General features: G+C 53.9%; 1 protein-coding gene across 1 annotated transcript; it reads left to right on the forward strand.

Annotated features, from left to right (window-relative positions):
- Positions 1–1,421: 1,421 nt before the first annotated feature.
- Positions 1,422–17,027, forward strand: SPATS2 (spermatogenesis associated serine rich 2). Its single transcript, XM_088520718.1, has 12 exons — positions 1,422–1,561; positions 6,832–6,911; positions 7,214–7,322; positions 8,172–8,221; positions 9,409–9,667; positions 9,905–10,117; positions 11,261–11,396; positions 14,625–14,683; positions 15,251–15,360; positions 15,886–15,988; positions 16,321–16,484; positions 16,761–17,027. Exons 1-12 carry the CDS (start codon positions 1,537–1,539, stop codon positions 17,025–17,027), a joined length of 1,575 nt encoding a protein of 524 aa, XP_088376844.1. The 5' UTR covers positions 1,422–1,536.
- Positions 17,028–18,032: the final 1,005 nt, after the last annotated feature.

Here is an 18,032-nt window from a genome sequence, read left to right on the forward strand (position 1 = left end):
ATCATCTTTTGGAAATCAATTGAGTATTGAGAGTATTAACTCGGGCTCAGCTCTTCAGTCTGTCTCCTGCTTAGATTATTTGGATTACTGCTTAGAAATAAGTTTTGAACTCCTGTGTAGCTAAGAAAGGGAAACGCTAATAATAGGAAATGTCTGTTTTTAAGTCAAAAATACACTTGTTAGGGTTGTGTTAGGGAGCTGCTGGGCAGTGTTGCCTGGGGTTTTACTGCATTATATTGCTGCATTCCTCCGACTTGTAAACCAAATCCTGGGAATTTCGCTGAAAAAGCCCTGATCAGGGTGGAGGGGAGCAGTTTCTAATTGTTTGTCCAGCAAATTGGATGTGCATTTCTTTCTAAATGTACATGAGCGCATGGGGTTCCCTAGGAAGGGAAGCAGAGTGCAGCTATTGCTCAGATGTACTTTGTGCCTCTTCCACGCTCGTTTTACACGTGGAAATCGCCCATTTGTGTGTGTGTTTTCCCACCCCGTTACAAATCCGGCTCTGAAACGAGGGCCGGATCCTTCCCGGGAGCCGGAGCGGTCGCCGTGGCGGGGAGGGCCCCATTGTTTCCTCCCGCGGTGGCTCCTGTTGTTCTTTGTTTAACCTGTCACCCCGCTAGATGCGGTGGCTGCCGTCCCCTCTCGACGGCCGCCTGTACCCGGAACGCCGCGAGCGCAGGGAAAACACCCGGCTGTAACGTTCCCACCGCCGGAGAGAGGTTCGTATCTCGTCCTGCTGGGCTAAACAAAGGAAGTTTTTATAATTTCCCAGGGTTTGGCAGCAAAATGAGTGGTGTTTTCTCTAGGGTGCCCTGCGTGTGAACACCCAGGAGACCCGAGAGCTCCCGGGGTGACAAATGCTGTGCCCTGGAGCAGGGAGCCGCTCTTGGGCCGCCCTGTGTGATAACTCTGGCCTTAGTAAATGCTGGTACTTGTTTAAATGTGGTTTTTATGACGGTTATAAACCTCCCTAGCCCTGATGCTTGCATGCTTAAGTTAGGATGTCTTACAAGTGCTGCAGTAGCTTGGAATTAAGCCTGTTGAAACCACAAATTCTTGAGGGATCTTGCCACTTTATATTCAATATTGCTTTTTTTTCTGGCTAGTTGTTCTGCAATGCCTTTAAACAAAATACAAATTTTACACTCGAGCACAAGTGAATTGTCCGTGCTGAGCTGAGGGGCCCAGTGCAGCAGCAAGCTTTTCCTTTCCTTTCTTTTTCCTTGTTGTTTTCAGCTTTAGAACTGGAAAAGCCCAACGCCGACTGCTGCAGTCGGGCTTCATGACAAGAAGCTGCCGTTCAGAGGAAGAAGCTCGAGGGCTCTGCTGCTTTCTCAGCCCTGTTCTGACACATCCAGACCCTCTTTGCGCTCTCAGCTGGGACTTTGCCCTCCCCAAACAGATATTTGCCCTTTCCTGCATTGATAGAAGACAGTACAAGTTGAGATTTACAACTGCCAGCTACAGCATTCAAGGACCAGGACCCCTTTTCCCCCCTTCTGTAGAGCTGGGCATTGGAGCAAACGTACCGAGATGTCTAAAAAGCAAAATCCAAAAGGTAAGATGCAAGTGTGGTGTCGTCAAATGTCAATAGACAATGTTATTGATTCCAAAGTTATCAATTAAGAAAGGGGTTAATTGCTTTTGCTGTACTCCTCGCAGGTTTGCTAATGTCACTCGGCTGCTCGCTGTCACCCTCCTAGTGAGGTTGTCTGACTGTTGGGCATCGGAACGTTTTTAGTACCGTTTCAGTTGCCTAGCCTGGTGCTTCCAAATTAATATATCATTAATTTTGCATCTCTCCCAGTTGGACTTCTGGGGGGTGGAAAAAAAACGCTCCAATTTTTAGTAGTTGAGTTTTGGGCGATAAATTCATTTAACTCAGTTTAGGAAACCAAACCCCGAGTCAGGGCTGGACAGCTCAGCTGCGTCCTCCTCCCTCGGGGCTGCCATGCAAAGTGGGCTAATTTAAACCCTCTAAACCAGCTACAGAGAGCAACAAGCCGAACTTAGCAAGAAGCTTCTTCCCTTGCTTAGTCTTCAGATATTCAGTACAGTTCTATTTGCTATTCTGTATAAATTATTTTGTTTTTTTGTCACCTGAGAGGTGTTCAGTGGCAAAGCTCGTGGTGAATTAAGGAGCTTCTTTCAGTGAGGGATCTCCCTCGCCGCGTGCAGAACATTAATTCCAAAGTGTGCGTGTGGTCTGGGGAAGACGGGATTGACAGCTATGGTTTTCTTTTTTCACTTGAACTAACTACTAATTAATAATTTAACACGAATGGCTTTGACAATCCGTGCCCTCTGCCTAAGGAGAAGAGCTTTTGTTCTCGGTAGGTTTTTCTTTTCTTCCCTAGCAGCTTTGGCACAGAAACAGTGTCTACCTGCAGGATCCAGCTCTCCTTTGACAGCCAAATCCATACGTGATCCGCAGCAATTAGTAACCCTTAAGCAAGTGATCGTATGTGCTGATTTTTGAATGAATGTGTTGGAATGCTGTGTTTATAGCTGTGTGGGGAAACCTGCCTGCAGAGCCGTTAAGCGCTTGCCCCCTGCGCAAGCCTGTTGTAGCTGCAGAAATGTGGGGAGCAAAACACACCTGGAAGCTGCGGGAATTGCCATGGCCGCATGGAGGGATCTGTGGGAGAAGCCGCACGCGGAGCCGGTTCCGTGGGGGAAATCCTGGCTCTTTTTCCTGCCACAGCCGCCGTTCTTGGTGGTGTTTGGAGCAGGCTGCCCAACTGGGAATCCGTTGGGAGGTGCTGGCATCTGCTGAATCCCTGAGGAAAAGTCAAGGGATCGTGGGCACAAATATTGGCGCCGAGCAGGAGCGCAGCGGAAACTCGAGTCCCTGCTGCATGGATGGGGGCACCGAATCCACCCGGCTCCGTGGAGCAGCCTCGGCACCGCGCACCGGAGCGGATGTGCCGGGAAGGTCGGAGCCGAATCTGGCGCTCCCGATGGGGTCCTGTGGCTGCTTTCCCCCTTGCTGCTCTTCCAGCGTTCTGGAATGTTAGTGTAGTCAGCAAATACTCCCCAGGCCTTTGCGAAGGGAGGCTCCTCGGCCAGGTGAGGGGGGTTTCTGCCTTCCCAAGGAGATTTTCCAGTCTTTTGGAAGTGCCTGTGCAAAGTTTGAGCACGGAATCGCACTGTGCCCCTCGATACTACTGTTACGTGGAGCTTTTTACTCCAAAGCTTTATGCAAAGGAGCAAGAAGTTAAATCTCATTAAAAATTAAATCAAATTAGAAGGTAAATTTGGGCTTGCAAATAAGCTCGTGTGGAGGATGAGGAGGGAGAGCAGGAAAATTAACTTTTCCTTTGCCAAGCAGCAGCCATCCGGCTTCCACAGATCAGGCATCCGGGTGGATTTGCTTGCTCAGCTCGGGAAGAATTCCTTGGATTGCAATCACATCTGTTGCCCACATGGTCTCTCCCTATCTATCACCCACTAACTTTATTCTTAATTAAATTCTAATTAACGGACAGCTTTCTTAGGTGAGATTTTGGCTGAAAAGATTGCATTCCTATTGCGTGCTTGAAATCTTTTTGAGGAAAATAAGCCAGGAAGAGGCACTTCTTGTCTAGAAAAGACCCTTCCAGGAGCTGCTGCCCTCCTGGTGTCTTTGTGGTGCTGTAATCTCTCCGTCCTGTCTTTGGGGCATTCAAATTGTTTCCACAGCAGCAGATTGAGGCACCAAACCCTGTTTTTTTTGTATGTGCTGAAGCTGCAAGTAGGTTCTTAATAGACCCAATTTGTGCAATTTCTGGCCATGCTTAACCCATTTGGTCCTGCTCGTGTTTCTGCTGGTTTTGGAGGAAGAGGAGGGCACAGAGAGCAGGTTGTATTGACAGTGGAGACTCTAGGAATATTGATTCTAATCCCAGTTTAGTTTTTACTTGCTTTATCCCAGCTCAGTGTGGAAGCATTACTGTAAATACAACCAGGGAGAATAATGATATTTTAGCTGCTTTACTTTGTCCCAGGAAGATACATTAATTCCTGTCCAGTCCCCTTGGTGTAGTGGACATCTAGTTATTCTTAATGATATAGAAACAGGTGAAGATTCTTGTAATTAGAGCAAATTTGAGATGCTCTTTGCGGGCAGTGAGGTGCCACTTCTTTAAGAGCTCTTTATTCCACATTAGCTGAGGTTTTCTGCGCTATCCCTGGGAGAGTCAAAGCAGTTACCATTGACCTGAAAAGCCACAGAGTCTATAAATGTTTCACCGTTTAACCAAATCTTTATTGCATTGAATTTTAAGTATATATATGCTGCCCAAATCCCCAAAGTCATTTGCTTGCTCATGTCCTGACCGGCTGGGAGGAGGCATCCAGCATGCGTTTGGAGTGAGATTTTTACACCTACGGCAACCGAATCCAGCTGGACCTCCGGGTGCAGCCCGTCTTCCATAAAACATTTGGACCAAAGTCCCTGCTGTCATCGAGCTGCTGCAGGAGCTCCTGGTGCTCTGATTTTTCCGTGTCTCCCCTTTGGAAAAGGCTGAGGTTTGCCCAGGACGGCGGTTGGGTTTGCTTGCTAAAGGAGACTTCCCAAGCTGGAAGTGTCCCCTGCCTGAATGCCACGTTATCTAAGGATTTCCGCAGTATTTTCCTGATGACACAGAGTAGGTAATTAATTAATTGTGGACGGTCACTGCAAACATCTGCTGAGATGAGCTGGGTTGGAAGGAATGAAAGGAAGAGAGTTGGCCTGGAGTCAGGTCGGCTTGACGTGGGGACGCGCACAGGGACTCCCATTCCAGCTGTTTAGGTGTCGAGTGCGAAGGTGTTTTCCTTTTGTGCTTCCCGGGAAGCAGAACTGTGTTTGTTAGCTCCATAGGGGCGATTCCTATGGAGTGGAAAGGGATAATCCGCAGAGCTGGTGAAGAGCAGCCTGGAGTGGCCGAGCAGCAGGACCTTCTGGTGGGTGAGTCCTGCTATTTCCAGGATTTCTGTTCAGGAGAACCTGTATGAATCAATACAATAAACAGGACTCAAAGCACCAAGGTAAGTGATTTGTGATGGATGGTTTCGTGCTGTCCTGTTTTTCTGGAGGAGATGGGTATGAACGGAGAAGCAGTTAATGCAACTGATGTCCCTGGAGTTGATCGCTTCGGATGCCCAGGATGGCACCGCGTGCCGCTGGTTTTGATGGCACCGTGATCGGCCCGAGCCGGTCCGAGATGCCCCGTGGCCTCGTTTACACGAGGCCTCGTTCAGGGCATCCTCCTTTCCCGCCAAGATGCCCATTCCCCAAGCGGGAAGTGGTCGGTGGGAGTTGGGAGCCTGTCAGGGAGGCCACCAGTGTTTTAAATTCCGTCCCTTCCTGCAAGTGGCCTCTGCTCCGAGCGCCGGCGCTCGTGCCTGGTTCTTGCACCTGAAACGGTTCGGCACCAGGAGGGCCTGGGCCCTGGAAAAGCACCTGGAAGCGGGAGAGGCAGCTCCGAGTGCAGATGGAAGAGCTCGGCCCCCTGCAAGAGCAAGCGCAGGGCGCTGCGTGGAAGGAATGGGATTGAGTGGCCGGCAGTGGCTCCGGAGGGAGCTGAACTTCATCTTTGCTGGCACTTCAGCCCCCGGGGGCTGCTCTGCAATGAGGATTTTGCCAAAAAAGCTGCTAGTTCTCCCCCGTGATGCGAGCCTGAAAGCCATTTACAAGATTAAAGACTAGAAAGTGGGCGACGAACTTCGGGGAGCTCTGGAAAGCGGTGGAAATCTCACTCCTGGGGTGAGGATGGAGCGAGGAAGGATTGAAGCGCTTGGCTGCGGCCTCGCTGAGAGCCTGACCTTTCCATCATGTTCACAGTCCTGTCACTGCGTTTGGAGGCATCGCGGTTTAAATGCTACATCAATGTCTGCGGGCGGGGGAGGTCGATGGCGTGGCTCGAAATGGAGTTATTTAGGCCAGGGGGAGGACACGAGAGCGGCCGCCGGCGCCCCAAAGCTGCCGGTGACCGAGAGCGCCCGCGGCAGCGGCCTCCCCGCACCCGCGTGTTCCTGTGCATGGGAAGGCTGGAAGGGCCCTAATGAGTCGGGGTTGAAGCTGAGGGTGGTGCCTAGAACCTTCCCAGAGCCCTTCAGCTGGCTCCAGGTGGGATGGGGTTTAATTCTGCGGTTAAATGTGGCTAAAATGCGGGTTTGGGTCGCTCGGTCGTGGTGAAACGCATCCACGAACCGCCTGATCCCTGTTCTTCAGCAAACCGGCTCCTCGGGCTGTTGGCACCTGTGGCAGCAGAACGGAGTGCGGGTTTTTGCTGGCGGCCGCTCCCGAGGGGCTCTAGGTAAAACGCAGGCCCTGCGCGAGGAGCGAAGCTGCTGCTGCCGCCCGTGTCCGTTACGGAGCCCTTCCGGAAAAGCAGCGTTTCCGTGCGGATGGCAGGGAGCCCCAAGGCCGCGTCCTCGGCGCGTTCACCAGGCCGCGCGTGTCCGCGGGCGCCGGGGATGGGGCAGCCTCGGGCGCTGGTGCCGCCGGGTGTTGCCCCCTGGCTTTGGCCTCGCCGTGGTGTGTTTAGCCTGAGATTAATACAGAAATACGAGAGCTGTGGTTTTCTTCACTGCAGGTTTGCACTGTTGGTGCCTACACCCCTTGCTCGGCCTGTGCCGGCTGCTTTGTTTGAACTGACTCAGAGGGGAGGAGTGAGTCGGAACCTCCCTGATCCGAAGGCCCTGGGCATTCCTGCAACTACCTGCAGGCCCAGCTGGAGCGCGATCATTCCCTGACGCCCGGCTTTGCTAAACACAACCTGCTCCGTGGACGGAGCTGGGCCGTGGCGCAGTCTCCCCTGCCTGTTCCTCAGGAAAGGGCCTCCCTCTCGTTTGTCTCCGCAGATCCGTCTGGATTTGTTTTTGATGTGCAGTCCAACACAGTGATGGCCCAGGGAGGAACCTTTGAAAACATGAAGGAGAAGGTAAATGTGTCTTCTGAGACTCTAATTCACGACCTGCCACCGAGGAACTCGGGAGCTCTGTAGCTCTGGCTGCTCTCCGAGATGAAATACGTTTCTGCCTGGGACCTAACTGTAGCTCTGTCAAAAGCAAATTTTAGTCAGGTCAAATTGTCTTGGCATATTAACATTTGAGAAGGAAGCGATCGGTCGGCTGGGTTTTATTATTATTATTATTCTCCTTCTCGTTGCAGAAGTGTTGCTGTGGATCCTCGTTAGCGTAACGCGCGTGGTGAAAACTTTTCCCCTGTTCCTTCTCCCCGCAGATCGGCGCGGTGCGCGCGATCGTCCCGAACAGGAGCAACAACGAGATCGTGCTGGTGCTGCAGCATTTCGACAACTGCGTGGACAGAACGGTGCAAGCCTTCATGGAAGGTAACCCCCGCGGGCCCTCGTGATGCTTCGCTCGTATCCGCTGTTTTTCCCAACTTCCCCCAGAATCAGCTGTGTTGGTGCAGAAGGGGCGCTTTGGAGACCGTGTAGCGGAGAAGCTGTCACCGCTTGTGGCACAGCCCGGGATAGAGCCTCTCCGGACGAGCACGAGCTCCCCTGCCGTGGCCCTAGTCACTGTTCACCCCATCAGGGCTCAGGGCAGCGATAAATCCTTACTAGCTCCTGAGATAAAGGAGGCTGGGTCTCAATTACAGAAATCCGGGAGTGCAGGAATGGGGATGTCTTCACCGGTGATAGTTGCTCTTTGTACTTTGAAACCTGCCCGGCAAATCTCCTCTTGGGTCTGGCTTTCCTGCTGCCTTTAGATGGGTTTTCTGTGCTTGGAACAACAGGCTGTTGCAGGTGACACTGGCCTGATTTGCCTGCTGACCATCGCTGACAACCGCGTCTGCCCCTGCCCCTCAGCAGGGATGACAGCAATTCCGGAGCCCCTGGGCATCCCGATGCAATCGGTGCCACTGGGGAGACGGAGCCAGCAGAAATCTGACCTGAGCACAACCTTGGAATTCAGCACGAGCCCTAGCAGCCTTCTAAGGACCCAAGGGCTTAGTGTGACAGAGCCAAAAGGAGGGTTGGCAGGGAGCAGTCCCGCTCAGCAGCGTGTTCCAAAGCAAAAATGAAACTGCTCCTTCTATTGCGTCGACTAAGGGAAACGAAACTCAGGTGTGGGGAGAGTCACGGGTGGCTCCGGGTGTGGAGACAGTTGGTTATTGCCAGGGAATAACTGGAATCGGTGCCTTGTCTGCTGCTCATCACTGCGTTTTGTTCCAGGCAATGCCAGTGAAGTGTTGAAAGAATGGACTGTAACAGGCAAAAAAAAGGTAATACTTTTAAATATACCTTCCAAAGGTGTTGATCACCTTGCTTCCTTTCCTTTTTAAAGGATGAGGGAGTGTTACATTAGAATACAGACATCAGTGGGCATTCCTCGTGCTTGAGAGGAGGAAAGAAACCCAAGAGCAACCGTGTGTATTGGTGTAAGCAGAAGTGACCCGGGGGTTGTCATGAGGGTGTCGGGCCTCTCACTGCTGAGGGCCGTGATTTGCGTGGCCATTTCAGTGCAAGTTGTGCAGACATCAGCTCGCCACGCACGCGTTTAATTTAGCTTTCCTGTCTGTTGTGCTCAATGCAGGATTCCAAAAAGGCTTCCAAAAAAAACTTCCTCTCCTTGCAGTAGCTTTTATTCTTTTGACTCCCTGCAGGACCCCTAATCTGCACACCCAGCCCCACAGTGAAGTAAATCTTTATCAGGTCCGTTTGTTTCCAGCGAGCGCTGTAATTCACTGTTCCCATAGTTGTGCTGTTCCATTTTTCATCCGTAACCTTTGGAGCTGAACAGTTGCATTTAATGCTGAGCTCCATGGAAATACAGTGCTGTCATGTAAGCTTTATTTGGTGTTTTGCCTAGTGCTTTGCCCAGACCCCCATGAAAGGGTTAAATATAGACTTGCAAAGTTTCAGTACTTAACATTGCAACGTCCAAATCTGCCAGGATGGATATAAAACCATAATCATGCTCATCTGAATACCTGAAAAATACCAGGATGAAATTAGGTGCCAAAATTCTGACTAAATATCAATGCATTGGGAAACACGAGGGAAGTTTTATTATGGTAAGACCTGGAAAACCCTTTGGTTGCTGAGTAGCAACCGTGGTGCTGGAAGCTGCACCTCCCTCCTTGCCAGGAGGGACCTATGGAGTTCCCTGGGTTTTAGCAGGAACAGAACTGCTGTTTTCCATTGGTTACACTGCATTCATCTACAGCCCGGTGCATTATTCCTGTTGGCACCTCATCAGAGGGGATAATGTATTTGCACCTCATTAATGCCACTATATCTGTCCTCATTGTTAAATAAATCCCTCCTCCTGTTAATAGGATCAACAACAAGGCTGGCCAAAAAGAATTTAATTCGGCTACTTTCTGGCAGTAAGCATGAGCTTAGTTTTCCCTTCAGGATTTAAGCTTAATATTTTTTTTTTCCCTTTGTGGTGGGGGTATTTAATTAGAACAAGAAGAAGAAAACCAAGGCAAAAGCTCCAGCTGGATCGAGCCCTGGCCTCCCAGACCCCAGTAAATTGGTGTCCACTGAAGAGGAGCAGTCGGCAAACTCGGAGAAGGGGGGAATTAACGGTTACCATGTCAACGGCTGTGCCAACGACACGGAGTCCGTGGACTCGCTCAGCGAAGGTTTGGATGCACTTTCAATTGATGCCAGAGAGCTGGAGGATTGTGAATCTGCCGCTCCAGACATGCCTGATAGAACAGGTTAGTCCTTAGAAAGTGTTGCAGGAGACGGACGCGGAGCGTTCGGAAAGCAAAGGAGCTGCCGCCCTCGTGTCGCTGCTCTGTTTGCTGTCGGCTCCGAGTGTGGATTTGTTGGGCTAGTTCTTCAGAGAAGAGCACCTTGCCTTGGCTGCTTGGTTTTGCTCTTGTGGTGAAGAGGCAGGCAGTGTTCTGCTGGCTTCTTTGCCTTCCCCTTTAAACAAGTGTGCTTTCCTACAGCAGTGCCTGAACTAGAGAATGGAATAGCAGACTGTGACACAAAACCGCTCGTCGTGCAGCGTTCCCAGAGCCCCTCGTCCCGCAGACAGCGGCCCGAGCAGAGCGGCACTAGCAGGTCGCAGGCCAGAGCAGCAGCAAGCGGCTCCGCTCCCGCTTCCCTGGCCGTGACGCGGCTGGAAGATGTTCCAGGTTCACCTGCAAACAAGAAGCTGGGTAAGAGCCTGAGGATCCGCGCGCTCCGGAGCGTCGGAGCGGGTTGCTACGGGCAGAGTTCTCACTGCTGCTTCTGTGGTCACTGACAGATGCGCTGGTGAGGCGTGCAGGACTTTGATTTTAATGCGACTTAACACACTTCTTATTATCCGGCCAGTGACTTGCACTCTCCTCCTCCTCTCCTCCGCGCACAGCAGGAATCCTGACAGCAGTTTAGATGTAAGGCCTGGAGCAGCGAGGCCGCGCGTGCGAGAGGAGGGAGGAAGCAGGCAAACACTGCATATGTTTAGCCCATTCTTCTGCGGGCTCCATCACAGAGCCTTTAGGTTTTCTCATCTTTTGTGAGAATTTGTCGAAAGGCCAAAAGTTCTGACCAACCCTGTTACAAGAAGTGACAGCCTCTTTCTACTGGATTTTTTTTTCTTCTTCTTTTCATGTGTTTTCTCCACAGCTTCGTTCTTACGATAACAAGTGAGGACAGGAAGGACCTGAGAGACCCCAGTTGTGAACAGGGTTATTGTGGTTGGCTTGGTGAGATGGGGTGCTGGTAGTTCGCCTCTTGCTGCATGGGGAAGCCACACTGAGCACTTTCTAATGCAGCTTGGCAGGGGACAACTGCCCTGGAGGCAGTTCCAGAGGGCACGGGCAAGGTGCGGTGCCCTGCTGGAGAGCTAGACCCAGACACCAACCTCTGCAGCAAACAACCAGTCCTTCCATCTCTCGACTTGAGGAAATAACCTTCCATACAGATTTAATTTAAACCTCCCAAAGACTTTTCTTCCCCTGGTGAACATTTCCTGTCACTCAGGGATATGGTTTGTTGGTCTTAGGAGTGGACTTGGCTTGTCTCCAGTCCCTTGCGCAGCTCAGAGATGCATTTGATTTTTCTCGTATATTTGAAAATATGGGCAGATATCCCTGCCCGTGGAAGGAAAGTCCTCAAGCTCTGGAAAACCTTCCCTTGTAGGAGAATCCCCAGAACTGCTCCACCTCATTGGTAATGGGGAAGGAAAGAAGATTTTAAAGCCAAGCAGCACACAGCTTTCTAAAAAGGGAAAGCCATCTTTAGGCATGTTTCTTCTAGGAAGATTTAACAGTCTGGTCAAAATGGCTCTTAAAAGTTTTCTCTGTCAATCTTTGTAGGTTCCAATATTGAGAAATCGGTGAAGGATCTGCAGCGTTGCACCGTGTCGCTGGCGCGGTACCGCGTCGTGGTGAAGGAGGAGATGGACGCCTCCATTAAGAAGATGAAGCAGGTCTTTGCTGAACTGCAGAGTAGGTGAGTTAAATGCAGGAACAGATCCAGGTGTTAAGGGTTGAGCTGGGTAAGTTTCACATAAGGCTTCAGTTTTCTAGTCATTAGAGTTGCTTGTGTTTGCCCTACTGCCCAGGCACAGAGTTTGAGGGGTCAGTGTGGTGGAGAGAGTAAATTTGAGGCTACAGTGCTGGACTCACTGGGGTTTAGAAGCTGCCTTTGCTGGTGGGCAGCTTTGCACAAGTGGGAAGCTGCCCTCCCACTTGTGCAAAGAAGTATTAAACACATTGGAGGCTTCCATGTGTCCATGCATGACTCTGGCAAACTTTGGCTGCTCCAGGCAGCCACCCTGTCTAGTGTGAGTTCATTCTAGACACAGGGAATACGAGGAGCTGCCCAGGGAACGTGCTGTAATTCAGGCACTGACAGTGGTTGTGCTGGAAGGAGAACGTTCGGAGCTCCAAGTGCGGCAGCCTGGGTTTTATTGGAGCAAACATCAGCCTTTGAAATTTTCAAATTAAGGGCTGGATGTAACATGGGAGAGAGAGATCCTTTGGAAGGTATAAATACACATTAATGGTCATTCTGTACAGAATTCCTCACTTTTTAAGTCAGGCTTTTAATACTGTGCATGATGTTCCTTGCATAAGTAATCAAATTTTTCATGAACACTCTTATTGGTTTGGGTGAGCACTTTAAGATGATATTCTGCAAGTCCTAACATCAGATATATTTGCTGTCTTGGCTGATTGAACCTATTTATGAGAAATTGTTCTTCTTGGTTATCCAAATATGATTGCTCTTGGTAAAGGAATACTCGTAAGAAACTGCACAGAGTTGTTGCCTGCAGGAACATGTGACAAGGAACTAAAATGCTGCTATCGCGCTGAGGGATTAAAGGAGATATTTGGCAGCCTTGCAGATCTGTGTCTAGAGCTGTCTGTCCGATAACCGTACGTGGCCTCAAAGGCAGGAGTGTTAGTTGCAGTGATTGCTGTATTCTGAAGTCTTTGAGTGAATTTACATCTTTGGTATGGCCTTTTTTCTTCGTGCATGCGTATTCGTCCTGAAGATTGCCACCAGTAAGTGCTCTTTCAAGTAAACCGATTTACTCGTAAACATTGAGCCGATGTTTAAATGCAGCCCGTGCTAAAACGTCGCCAAAGGCCACCCCGATGTTTACAGACAACCTCTGAACTTGGCAGAGGAGGCTGCAGCGAACAGGGAGCAGGGCCGGGGTGAAAGGGGCCTCCTGCCCTCATCTGCATTTTCATGGCTTGGGGCACTCGTGGTCCCCAGGCAGCGCCAGGACACGGAGCTCCCGGCAGCGCCGTGGCTGGGGAAAGCTCTAATATAAAGCAATTTACCCTGTCAATAGCTGAGGGATTTGTAGCCCTAACTCAGCCTTATGTTTATGAATGAGAATATTTTATTTCTTGGCTTTCTGAGCTTTGCCTAGTGCAATCACTACATACATTTTCTGCTTGCGTTTTCTGTCTGCCTCTCCACATGCTTAAAACACCTGCGCGAACCTCTCGCCGGTGGCGAAAATGTCGTTCTTGTGCCCAAAGCGGCCGCTTCCGTGTTGGTGCCTCCCTGCCCTTTGACTCGTGTCATCGCCCACGGGGCCCTTGCGTCACGGTCGGGAGGGCTGAGGACTCGAGTGCCGCGTTGCTGCGATGCCGGTGACGCGGGAGCGCGGCCAGCGGGAGCCTCCTTTCCTTTTCCTGCAAGCGAGGCAGTTGCCAGGGAGCCGAGGTGTAAATACCGCTGCCACGTCCCTTTCTGCTTCAGGGAACCATTACTGTACATATTTATTTAACACAAGACAGGATCTGGTAGGTAAATCCCGAATCCCCTCCCCTGCTGCCTTCCTAGCAGAGGAAAACCTGGCTAAAGAGCGAGTTTGCTCAGCAGAACCTGGGTGTTTAACTGGTAAAGTTCGGGCTGTCTTCACCTGTGCAAGCGATGTCCTTCAGATCGCAGCGAGGCTTCCAGAACTCCGTGGCCTTCCCTGTTGAACGCTCCCCGTTATTAATTTATCTGCTTCCCCCTCTTCTTCCTTGGGCACAATGTCCTTTCCTCAGGTTTCTGCAGGGAACGGCGGCACTCTCCGCTCCGCGTGTGATCCTGTCCCCAGGCAGCGGAGTCAAAGCCGGTTCGTGTTTCTGAAGAGCTCTGGCTCAGGAAGCTCCTTCCTTTGACAAGAAATTAGGCAGGGAAAAGACCTTTGGGGCCTGTTCCAAGTCTTGCCGCGCGCAGCTCCGTGACTCTCTGCTCCTTAGCCGCAGAGTAGAATCAGGTAAAAACCTCCAGCTCGGATTTGCTGAGGAAATTCAAAGAAAAACAAGCTCTAGGGTGCCCAGGCCGCGGAGGTGCCGCGGGTTCGGTGACCCGTGGAGCTGGTGTTGCGCCGAGGCCGTCGCTCCCCTTGGATAAATCCCTGGGGTGTTTTTCCGCCCGCGTGGCGGCTCCGGGGGGTTCGGCTCGGCGCAGCCCGCGCGGCGGTTCCGCAGGCCCTGCCCTTTGGTTCCTGGGCCGCTTTGGGAGCGCCGCAAACGAGGAGAGGCCTCATTAGCGCCGCTCGACGAGCGCCGGTCCGCGCGGCCGGGCCGGAGGAGCCCCCGCTGCGCCGGAGCGGCCGCGTTCCTGCCCCGCGGACGCAGATGGACAGAGCGATAAATCAACAGCAGCAGCCAAATGTCAAGGCTGCCGGTCCAGGGAATTGTTTAAATTGATCTCGCCTCCATCCTCTGACGCGCGCGAGAGCAGGAGCTGCTCTGAGTTTGCATTTCAGGTGCTGCCCCTTTCAGCCGGTCGTTAAAATAAATATTCGCCCCGTTTTGGGGCAAACCTTTCTCATTGGAAGAGCGCAGGAGCGGGCGGCCTGCGCCCTGGTGACATCTCTGGATAGTTGCGTGGCTGTTGGGAAGCAGCATAAAATGAGCAGGAGAGAGGAAGACTTTGCTGCTGTGTTCAGGATGCGGGTGCTGGAATGAGCCTGGGTGGCGAATGCGGCCGAGCCCCTGGGAGCAGCGGGGTAAGGAGCCCTTTCCCTGGAGGGAATCGGTGCCCAAATGCCCCAGCTCCGGCTCTCTCGGCTTCCCTGCGGACAACCGGCTCCAGCAGGAGCTCCGGCGAGTCCCTGCTGCCCTCTGGTGCCAAACCCGGCTGTCACCAAAGCAGAGTTTTGTTGTCCCCTGCCCTTATCACTGAATAATTCATCACCTTCTCCCTCTGTTTTTTCTGCAGCCTCATGGATCGCGAGGTGGCCTTGCTGGCTGAGATGGACAAAGTGAAAGCCGAAGCAAGTAAGAGGTTTTCCAAGCCCTGCCAGGTGCCCCTGCGGAGCTGCGGGTGGCTCCGAGCTTGGGAGAACATCCCACGGGGAGATTTCCGTAATTTGCCGTCAGGTCCCGTTGTTCTAAACAACTCGCCCTGTTCACAGAGGAGCTTTGGAGGGGGACGTGGCCCTGGGGCTTAAGTTAATCCACCCCATCCTGCGAGTTTGGGGCTCGCTCATCCCACACGGCCCGGCCTTGCGGGCTGGCGCTCTCCTTGGAGCGGGATGCGCAGCGCGTCCTTCACGGGAGGCCGTTACCAAGAACCCCGGCCTATCCCGGTCACAGGGATCGCTCCAAGGGGCCACTGGCCCTGGGAACAGGGAGCCCAGCGGTTTTAGCAGCCCAAAGCAGTGACGTAGTGGGGGGAGAGATGCAGAGTTTTTACTAACGCTGCCCTCGTGGCCGAGTCGGCTCATGGCCCGGCTCCTGTCGGGCACCAGGTGGCAAATTGGGGTGGAAATCGGGGCTCCGTGGGACCTGCTGCTTTTACCAGCCGGGGCCCCCGGGCTGGGGCTGAGCCGAGCTGTTCCGCAGTGCAAATCCTCGTCGGGAGGCAGAAGAAGGCCGAGGCCCTGAAGAAGCTGAGCGACGTGGCCGTGCGCATGTCGGAGGAGCAGCTGGTCGAGCTCAGGGCTGACATCAAGGTGAGCGTCTCGCTCGGCTCCTGCGCGGGGAGGGCGATGCGGCGGCAGCTTCGTCCTCGAGGGGCAGCGAGAGCCTCCGCTGGCCTCTGCCTTCCCACCCGACTTGGGGGTGCTGCTGCTTTGGGTTCGTTATTGTTATATTCCGTGCAGCTCTCGTGCTCTCCAGCACCCCCATTTCTGCCCCAACACGTCCGTGCAAAGTGCCATAAAGGATCATTCCAAGTCTGGTTTGAAAACCAGCCCCCCTGGCCGCTTTTCTGGCCGTGGCCGCTGCTACCCCAGAACTAGCTGAATTCGGAAAACTGCTGCGGCTCAAAGCGCCCGGAGCAGCGGCCTGGGCTCCTTTCCCACCCGTTTCACCCCAGTGACGCGTGGGCAGAGCAAACTGCCTTCCCAGGAATTGTTTGCCAACTCGGATACCTGGTAGCAGCTGAAGCGGAACCCCAGCGCCGCCGTTGTTTGGTCCTGAATTAACCCGTGCTTCTCGTGATGGTTTTTTTGTGTGTTTTCGTTTTTTCTGGGAAGCACTTTGTGAGCGAGCGCAAGTACGACGAGGAGCTGGGCAGGGTGGCGCGGTTCAGCTGCGACCTGGACGCGCTCAGGAAGAGCATTGCCTCCTTCGGCCAAGGTGAGCGGAGCCGCGAGGCCCAGGGACGCCGGGTGCCCCAAGCGATCCCAAAAGGGACCAGGGGGAGGCCCGGGGGGGCAGGGTTTGTCACTCAGAGCTGGCCCTTGCTGCTGTGGCAGCGCGGGCTGGCCCTGCCTGTGCAGGGGGGCTGGCCCTGCGTGGCCGTGGGGAGCTGCTCCCCGAGCGCTCGTGCAGTCCCCGCTCCCGAGCCCCTCAAGCCTTTGCTTCCAGGATCAATCCCGCTGGTGCTGCAGGGCCCAAGCAGGTGTTGGAGGCTGAATTATCGGGGTCCCTGTTTGCAGACCGCCCCTTTGGGGCTCTTTCTCTTCCAGTTTCCCACCCCAAGAACAGCTACTCGAGCAGGTCGCGCTGCGGCTCTGCCGCGGCCCCGAGCAGCCCCAGCGAGAGCTGCGCGCCCCGCGCCGCCGCCGCCAGCCCCAGCGCGAAGCCCGCGGGCCCCGTGGCCCCCGGCCACCCGCCGCAGCCGCCGCAAGAGGTAACTGCCCTGGTCCCGGCGCGTCGACACCCTAAAGCTGAGGGAAATTTGCCCCGTGGGTGGTGGCTCCTCGTGCTACTTGTGCACCGGGTTCCTCCCTGCCAGGAGCTGGGACCTTCTGCTGCCCTGGGAGCAGGAGGAGGTGGCTCTGCTTTGATGGTTCTGCTCCAAATGGGGGTTTTGGCTCTTCACCGCTCCCTGGGAGTGGGAGGCACCAGCTGGGACCCCAGGTCTTGTCCTTGTCACCGCTCACTCGTGCCCTGTCTTCTGTTTCAGGCTTTCCAGGGGCCCAGGAGACCAGGACAAGGGGCCCGTTCCCAGGGCCAGCGCCACCCCGGCCCCCCGGCCCCTGGGCGCTCCCACGGCGCGAGCCGGCACCGACCCCGCGGCAAGCAGCAAAATCCCCCCCTGCAGCCTCCTCCCGGCGAGGCCGGGGCCTCCTCGGCCTCGGGCTGCCCCTTCCCCTCTGCCCCCAGCACAGAAACCCAGGGGCTCCCCCAGCGCAAACCCCGCGCGGGCCCCGGCCGGGGAGCCAACTCCTGAGAGCTCCGAGCGCTCCTTCCGCCAGGAACGTCTGCTCCGTGACAGGAGGCTCCGAGCTAGAGCTGTTCACGAAGGAAAGTTTACACTTGATTTTTTTTTTTTTTTTCTTTTTGGGGGGTGGTTTGTGCCATTTCTCTTCTTTCTTCCCTTGCCCCCGTTTCATGTGCGTGTCTCCCATCTGTGCTCCCCCAGCCCTTGTGCTGGGGGCCTTGGGGACACAGGGGGCCCTTCCCTTTCCTCGCCCACTCCCTGCCAGCTCCATCCCACCCCCTGCCCCTCGGATGGGGCAGAGATGCCCCCAGGTCCGTCCGGCCTCTCTCTCTTTTTTTCTATTTGTTGCCCTTTGGCTTTGTCCCGAGCCTGCCCCGTGTCCCAGCCCCTTGTTCATGCTGGCAATGACGGCGGCCGCTGCGACATGGGCGGTCGGGGCTCCAGCCACGATGGTTGGGCCGGGAGGAGCCGGTGAGGTTTTGGGAATCCGCCGAGGCTGCTGCATCTTGGAAGACTGACAGGAATCCCCCCACCCTGACCTTGACTTTGGGACTGCACAAGGAATGGGGGGACCCTCCCACTTCATCCCTGAGCCCTTCCCAGCGTTTTGCTTGGGGAAATCTTTGGTTTACTCCCTTCCCCTTCGTGCCCAGCCTCTCCTTCTCTGCCCCTAAATTAAATTTATAGAAATATCAATTAGCAGAGCTAATCTTAGGCGCTACCAGTTGAAAATTGCTACAGTCCTTCCTAGCTGTGTGAATAAAGACACTGAAGGTGGTGGATGGGGCTGCCGGTGCCTTCGTGCTGCCCTGGGGCTGCCGCCAGCCCTGGCCTCGCGCCGCCCCATGGCGGCAGCAGCACAAAAAGTGCCTCAAATTGGGGAAAAACCCAAGCGGCTCCTCGGTTCCCTGCTGCTCCGTAAGCCACCGCCACCCTGGGAGCCCCCGGGCTGGGAGCTCGGCTGCCCACGGCTCAAACCACCACTTTGAGACCTCAGTTTGGGGGGTTTATTAT

The sequence above is a fragment of the Tinamus guttatus genome, unplaced genomic scaffold, assembly GCF_059628265.1.
Source record: "Tinamus guttatus ecotype Peru unplaced genomic scaffold, ASM5962826v1 Tinamus_guttatus_pri_ptg000096l, whole genome shotgun sequence".
NCBI lineage: Eukaryota > Metazoa > Chordata > Aves > Tinamiformes > Tinamidae > Tinamus > Tinamus guttatus.